The following is an 8,064-nucleotide window of genomic DNA, read 5'->3' as shown; positions in this document are numbered from 1 at the left end:
GGGCGCTGGAGGCCTGGCTCCCGCCGGGGAGGCGGGACCCGGCGCCCCGCACGCCTCCCGAAGCCGCTGCGGGTCTTAACTGTAACGGGAGGGGCCTCCCAGCAGCCGCAACAGGCGAGTTAAAGGTGTGTACACAGTTTTTCTAAATACGACAGCGCTTTGCAGATTGGCTCTGTCACCGGTTGGTTGTTTTGACAGGGAATGAGCACTGAGAACTAAGAATCCGGGATAAATAAATGCGGCTTTGATAAGGCTCTGAAGAGGCGAGACCGGGCGCGGAATCCGAACGCGCCCTCGGACAGGCGCGCCAGGCGCCCGGCTCTATGGGACGGGGACGGGGCCAGATCCCTGGGCCGCTCCACTGGGTGGCCTCCTCCCGGGTCCCTCCTCCCGTGGGGACTCCCCGCAGACGAAAGGGGGCTGGACCCAGGGGCCCACGCGCCCACCCGCCCCGCTCGCCAGTCCGGGCTTCGCGTGCGCGGCGCAGGGCAGCTGGGCGGGCGCCGAGGGCAGGTGCTGGGCGCCGGCCGGGGCTCCCTCTCACCCAGGTGTGAGCTGATTATTCAAATGGGCTGCCCCGGGTCTGGGGATTGGAGGCCCGCGCCCGCGCGCCGCGCTATATCACCAGCAGCCCACGTCACTGCGGCACTTGTCCGCTGCGCGGTCCACACCTCCTCCTCCTCCTCCTCCCTTCCCCTCCTCCTCCTCCTCCTCCACCACCTCCACCTCCTCCTCTTCCTCCTCCTCCTCCTCCTCTTCTCCACCCCCCCCACCCGCCCCCGCGCCGCGCGCTTCCCGCCGCCTCCCGGCAGCTCGGCACTGCCAGCCTCGGCCTCCACCGGGCAGCCCGCGAGCGTGGCGGCGGCGGCGGCGGCGGGCGGCGGGAGCTTCGGCAGCGGGGATCGGCTCCGGGCCTCCTCCCACCCTCGGCCCCCTCCTCCCGCGACTCACCCCTCCCGCCCACTTCCAACCACTGCCTCCGGCCGGCCGAGGGAGAGAGGGAGTGGAGCCGAGAGAGAGGGACCGCGAGAGGGAGGGAGGGGACGGTGCCTTGGCTGACTTTTTTTTAGAAAGGAGGGTGGGGGTGGGGGGGTGATTGCCGGTCGTTTGCTGGGGCTGTTAAATTTTAAACTGCCATGCACTCGGCTTCCAGTATGCTGGGAGCAGTGAAGATGGAAGGGCACGAGCCGTCCGACTGGAGCAGCTACTATGCCGAGCCCGAGGTAGGCACTCGCCTTTGCCGGGGGAAGCGGGGTGGCGGCGTCCGCCCTCGGCCCCAACCTCTGGACCGCTTCCCCGGCCGGCCCCCGGCCCCCACCCCAGCCGCTCCGGGCAGCCGCCTTTTCCACCCTCCTTCGACTCAGATGGGTCTCTTTTTTATACGACACACTGTTAGCCTTGAGATAATATTAACTTTGTGATCAAATATTGACTTGCGGCGCCTCCAAATCCTCTTCGTGGCCGAGCCACGCACTATCCTAACAGAGTTGTGTTTGGCAGCGCGCGGCTGGGGAGGGGTGGGAGGTCGGCCGGCGAGGGGGTGGGGAGATGGAGTGGAGAAGGTGGGTAGGAGTTGGGGGCTGAGGTAGAGAAACACGGTCCAGGACTAGGCGACAAAGAGAAAGAAAGTTTGTGGCTGCAGAGCCCAGCCGCGTGTAGTTCTGTTCGCGGTCCCCTCCCTGTCCCTCCACTCAATGCCTCCGGCTGGCCCCAGACTGCGCGCAGACACCGCGCTTCGGTTCCCCTGGGGCCCAGAATGGGGTCCCGGGAGGAAGGCTGAATGGCGAGGACCCTGGGATCGTCTCCGCGGGAGGCCGCCAGGCGCCCTGCGCCTTGTCGCACAGGTCGCTGGCCAGGGCCGGAGGTGGCGTCCGGGCCCGCGGCGCCTGCTCGGTATGCTGGCTTGAGAGTCGGGGAGAGTCTGCGGAGGGGAGATGCATTTGGGATGCCTGGCTTGGGGCGCTCCCGGGGACCTCTTTTTTAGATTCTGAGCGAGGCGCAGGAGGGCGAGGAGGCGGCCTCGGGCGCAGAGCGGCGGCCCCCGCGCCAACCTCCCCGAGGGCGATCGCGGCGCGCTCCGTGCGAAACGGACGCGGGGCCGGGGCCGGGCGAGAGCAGGACTCCCCGGAGGCCTCCCTGGAGGCGGGGGCCTGGGCTGGCCGGGTGGGCGGGGGGTCAGGCCGGGCGCGCTTCAGCCGCGGTGCTAACGCTGTGCGCCTCCCTCCGGGCTCTGTCCTCAGGGCTACTCCTCGGTGAGCAACATGAACGCCGGCCTGGGGATGAACGGCATGAACACGTACATGAGCATGTCGGCGGCCGCCATGGGCAGCGGCTCGGGCAACATGAGCGCCGGCTCCATGAACATGTCGTCGTACGTGGGCGCGGGCATGAGCCCGTCCCTGGCCGGCATGTCCCCCGGGGCGGGAGCCATGGCCGGCATGGGCGGCTCGGCCGGGTCGGCCGGCGTGGCTGGCATGGGGCCGCACCTGAGCCCGAGCCTGAGCCCGCTCGGGGGGCAGGCGGCCGGGGCCATGGGCGGCCTGGCACCCTACGGGAACATGAACTCCATGAGCCCCATGTACGGGCAGGCGGGCCTGAGCCGCGCGCGCGACCCCAAGACGTACCGGCGCAGCTACACGCACGCCAAGCCGCCCTACTCGTACATTTCGCTCATCACCATGGCCATTCAGCAGAGCCCCAACAAGATGCTGACGCTGAGCGAGATCTACCAGTGGATCATGGACCTCTTCCCCTTCTACCGGCAGAACCAGCAGCGCTGGCAGAACTCCATTCGCCACTCGCTGTCCTTCAACGACTGCTTCCTCAAGGTGCCCCGCTCGCCCGACAAGCCCGGCAAGGGCTCCTTCTGGACCCTGCACCCCGACTCGGGCAACATGTTCGAGAACGGCTGCTACCTGCGCCGCCAGAAGCGCTTCAAGTGCGAGAAGCAGCTGGCCCTGAAGGAGGCCGCGGGCGCCGCGGGCGGCGGTAAGAAGGCGGCCGCCGGGGCCCAGGCCTCGCAGGGTCAGCTCGGGGAGGCCGCCGGGCCGGTCTCCGAGACTCCGGCGGGCACCGAATCGCCCCACTCGAGCGCCTCCCCGTGCCAGGAGCACAAGCGAGGCGGCCTCGGGGAGCTGAAGGGGACGCCGGCCGCGGCGTTGAGCCCCGCGGAGCCGGCGCCGTCGCCCGGGCAGCAGCAGCAGGCCGCGGCCCACCTGCTGGGCCCGCCGCATCACCCGGGCCTGCCGCCCGAGGCCCAGCTGAAGCCGGAGCACCACTACGCCTTCAACCACCCCTTCTCCATCAACAACCTCATGTCCTCGGAGCAGCAGCACCACCACAGCCACCACCACCACCAGCCCCACAAAATGGACCTCAAGGCCTACGAACAGGTGATGCACTACCCCGGCTACGGGTCCCCCATGCCGGGCAGCCTGGCCATGGGCCCGGTCACGAACAAAGCGGGCCTGGACGCCTCGACCCTGGCCCCAGACACCTCCTACTACCAGGGAGTGTACTCCAGGCCCATTATGAACTCCTCTTAAGAAGACGGCGTGACCTGGCTAGCCTGGACCCAGACGGGAGAGACAGGAAATGGGGTAGAGACTCTGAGAAAGGGGTGCTGGAAAGATGCGAGGGAGAAGGACCCATCACCCGCCCCGCCCCCGGAACAGAGGTCTCCCCCACCCTCTGCAGCCCTTCCCTCCCTCACGTGGGCCACACGGATGTCTATCATGATATATAAGGAGGGAAAGGGAAAAAAGATAAACAGTCAAAAAAAGAAAAAAAGGAAAGCCTCAGTTTCCACTACTGTGTAGACACCTGCTTCTTTAAGCACCTGCGAATTCTGACTTATTGTTGTCGTGGTTTCTCTCCGTTGCTGTCATTGCAGGGAAGTCTTACTTTATTTAAAAAAAACAAAAAAAACAACAAAAAACAAAAACAAAACAAAAAAGAAAAAACACAAACTTTTGTGAGTGACTCAGTGTAAAACTGTAGTTTTAACAGAAAACAGAGTTGTACTATTGTTTAAAAGAGAGAAGAAAATGATGTAAGGGTCTGTTGTAAATGATCAAGAAAAAAAAAAAGCATTCCCATTCTTGATATGGTGAAATTCAGGTCTCGAGTCTGATTAATTTATGGTTTCCGTGTGTTTTATTTATGGCTTATAAATGTGTGTTCTGACTACAAGGGCCAGAGTTCCACAAATCTATATTAAAGTGTTATTGCCAGTTTTTTGCTTTGAATCTTCAAGATTTTTTTCCTTTGCCTGATTTAAAATATAAACAGACCTGGGAATTATTTTAAAATTGAAGGAGGGAGATCCTGGCTGGTTGCAGGTTTCATTTTATTCTGGGGGAGGTAGTTGCTGTTTTATCAACTATTTATTATTAACATTTTCAGACAAAGTAAAGTTGAATGAATTTTACAGTAAACAGACACATACCCATTGCCCAGATCCTTCATTTCTCATTTCACTGTACTTGTTATACAGCACATCTGTCCATCTATCCACACCTCCATCAGGTCCACTTATCTTATTTTCCTAGATGCATTTCAAAGTAAATTTCAGACTTCAGTACACTTCCCCCTAAACACTTCAGCAAGGACACCGTTGATGGAACTCAACATTGTTCAAGGTTACCTCTTTGAATTTTGGGTTTAACTTTACACACAGTGAAACTCACAGATCCCAGGTGAACCATTCTGCAGATTGTGGGGATGATGCAGGTTTATCGCCGAAGCCTGGAGAAAATCACACATCCTATCTGTATTTTCCAACTGGGCCATGTGAAGGTACAATGTTGACATCTCTGGGACCCTGGGGCTGGCTCCTCTGGAAAGAAGCCTGCATTTTCCATGTTTTTTCCTGTATGTCCAATCCTAGGCCTCCCTTCAAGGCAGGGAGCCTCGATTGGACTTGCAAATTCCTGGTGCAGCTCTTTTCCTTTTCATCACTGCCTCTCTGCACCCATTCACCCTTCCGTGGAATTGGAACTCCGCCTGCACTGACAGCCTTGGGCCTCTGTCTACACTCCACCCTCCACCTTCACTCAGGTGTCCTGCACAACCTTGGTAGAACTTGCTGCAGCCCAGGAGTAGTGAGGCTTCTGGAACCAAGCATTTGAGCATCTGGTCTGGAGAAACAAAAGACTTTCTCCTGGAAGTGATTTTTAAGGGAACTCAGGGTCCTGATGGAAATCTTTTAAACTATGTATATTGGGGGATGAGGCAGAGGTAAGGGGGTGTCCTGCACGGCTGGCCAGGTGCCCCTTGTCAGGGGTGGGATCCCAGGGTCTGCAGGTTTTCTCCCTCCCACCTCCACCCAAACTCCGAGGCCTTGGCCAAGAGGCCTCTTAGCCAGGGCTGGCAATCTAGGATTACAGCACCAAGGAGGTGAGTGGGTATATTGTGATTCTTCAAGGAAAACCGAAAAGTATAAAGAAAGACCCAGAATAAATTCTTACAAATCGTACTGCCTCTCTCCACAGACAGCCTAGTGGCCCTAAATCCTCAGCCAACCGAAGTGGAAACCTCGGAGGCCAAGCGGGGCCCGGCTTCGCAAAGTGGGCTCCGCTTTGGCTTTGCCCCGGGCATCTATCTGCTGGCAGGCAAGCTGGCCAGGGGAGGGCAGGAGCCATCCAGGGCGCAGCTAGCTTGCGATGGGTGAGAATCTCCAGAGTGTCGGAGGCCAAAACTTTCGGACTCAGGTTTCTAAGCTCAGGCTCCCGTGTCCCGGACTAGATCTTTGGGCTTCTCGACCATCTAAACTTGGAGTGTCCCAGCTTCGCCCCAAGCCTGGCTACCACCTCTGCGAGAGCCCTCACCACCTTGCGGGGTCTCTTTGCCCCTCAAACCCTGGCCTTCCCACGCGCCTGAGGGGGGTTGGTCCTCGCCTCCGCCGCCCGCCTCCAAATCCCTTTTTAACATGCCACATTGTCCCGAAGAACACAAGGAAGAGAAATTGGGGAGGGGGTGGTGGGAGGGATCCGGAGGTCGCAGCCAGCAATCAGGGCCGTCTCTCCCCCTGGCAAGGACACACACGTCGTGAGCCCAGCCTGAAATGTGTTTCATTATCACATAAAAGGCTCCCGTGGCGAAGGAGCCGAGAGGCAGGGCCGGGGGCCGAGTGCAGGACAATGAAGACTGAAAGCGCTGCCCTAACCTGCTATGTTTCCTATCGCACGCCCATTGTGCGAGGGTCGTTTTAAACTACTTAGCGCGCCCCCCTCCACTGATCCCGGCCAGATAAGATATAGTTCTGTCGAATACATAAAAAGGATGTCGGGGAGCCGGCCGCTCCGGAGGCTTTTCTGCGCGTCCTGCGTCTTTCACACCCCCCATCCTCCCGCCCCAGCCCCTCCCCCCGCAGGGCCCCCAGCTTACTGGCGCTCAGACTGCCCTCCGCCCGCGTTCCCCAACTCTGCGTGGTAGGGTGCAGCGTTTGTTTTTCCCTCTCTCTCCCTCTTTTTCTTCCTTTTCCCCGCGCCATCCGCGCGCGGGTTTAAGCATCCGTGATCTGTGAATAAACAGTCAGTAAACAACCGAAAAAAACATTCTAGATCCGAATTCCAGGAGGGTAAACTTTCCATGCCACGTCACACTTCAGCAAATTTGCACAGATATTATATTGCCTCTCCCTCCTTTATTATTTTTTTTTCCTTTTTTGCCAGGATCCCATTGTACTTAACTGAATTTTATAACGCTGATCGATATCTTGGTAAAATATTCATTTTTAAACTAGCGGGCAGTGAAATCTTTGCTTTGTGTGCTAAAGTCAACAGTCGCTCGGTTTGAGCTCAAATAAATGCGGGGATGCCTCGGCTCGGAGCAGTCGGCCGCCTCCCTCCGCGCGCTGGACGCTCCGCTGCCGCCGCCGCCCGCCTGCCCGCCGCACCGCAGGTAGGGAGCGCGCCCACTCAGGGGCCGCGCCCGGGTCCCCGCCGAGCGTGCGCCCCCCACTCCCGTCCGCGCGCCTCCCCTCCCCCAGCCAGCCCCTGGCCCTTCCCGGGCTTCGACGCCTGGGGGACAGGGAGTGAGAAGCTAAGTCACGGAGACTCCGGGGCTGGGGAGGTGGCCTTTTTGCGGGGGATTCTGAGGATGCTCGGCGTGGGAGGATGAGGGATCGAGGAGCTACACACTCAGACTGAATCTGGGCCCTGAGCACAACTGGAAAGTTTGGTGGGACCCCGAAGCGACGGGAAGCCACCGCAGGCCCCTGCAGCCGCTCCGGGTTACTGATTCGATCGGAGGGCTGCCTGTCGCCCTAGGACAGTGGGAAGGTGGAGGTGGGGGCCGGCCTTGGCCTCAGAGCCTGGGATGGGGACGGTGGAAGACGGCGCACTGGTACTGGGAGGCCGCAGAGCGAGGCCCGAGCGTGGACGCTCATGGGTTTCGGTCCCATCTCGGGGGTTCCAGGAAGCCCCGAGGCACAGGCGGCAGTGGGGTTCCCGCCGTCCGGGAGTCGAGGAGGGGCAGCGCCTTTCCGAGGGTCCGGGGAACCCTGCGTTCTCGCCGCGAGCGCGCACGGCCGCAGGCAGGTCAGGGAGCCTTCGGGCCACTAGCCCGGTCCAGGAGGGGAAAGGCCGAATCCGGTTGCGGGGCCGTTCCTCACCCACTTCCCCCGCCTGGCCCGGGACACCAGGTTTGAAGGATCGGGCAGACCGATAGCATCTGTCTGAAGTCTGCGGGAAGGCGACGGCTCGGAAAACTAGCGATTCCGAGGCTGCCAGTTGACACCTCAGGACCCTCGGCTGTCGAGGGCAGGGTAGGCAAAGGTGTCTTTCCTCTGGGGTCTACCAGGTGCCCCCCATCAATCTGCATTACCCCTGGGAGTTTGCTTTCTACGGCGGGGTGTCTGGCTCGTGATAGGCCCACGGCCGGCTCGCTCAGTTTGGTATTTCGCCAGGACGTACGTAGGTCGCGCTAGGTCCCGGGTCACCGTAATTGCCCGCCACCCCAACTGGAAAGTTCTTCCAGTCCGCGCTGCAGTCACCCAGATCTCGGACCCAAAAGGGCAGAAGTCGGTCCCGGTGATTGGCAGGGTCAGTTTTGTGGACACCT

At 60.5% G+C, this 8,064-nt stretch overlaps 1 protein-coding gene across 1 annotated transcript; it reads left to right on the top strand.

Annotated features, from left to right (window-relative positions):
* Positions 1-1,136: 1,136 nt before the first annotated feature.
* FOXA2 (forkhead box A2) lies at positions 1,137-3,545 on the top strand. Its single transcript, XM_059036877.1, has 2 exons — positions 1,137-1,223; positions 2,241-3,545. Exons 1-2 carry the CDS (start codon positions 1,137-1,139, stop codon positions 3,543-3,545), a joined length of 1,392 nt encoding a protein of 463 aa, XP_058892860.1.
* Positions 3,546-8,064: the final 4,519 nt, after the last annotated feature.

The sequence above is a fragment of the Kogia breviceps genome, chromosome 14 (assembly GCF_026419965.1).
Source record: "Kogia breviceps isolate mKogBre1 chromosome 14, mKogBre1 haplotype 1, whole genome shotgun sequence".
In the NCBI taxonomy this organism is placed as follows: Eukaryota; Metazoa; Chordata; class Mammalia; order Artiodactyla; family Physeteridae; genus Kogia; species Kogia breviceps.
Note: the sequence above shows the minus strand (reverse complement) of the source record. Positions and strands in the feature narration are given on the sequence as shown.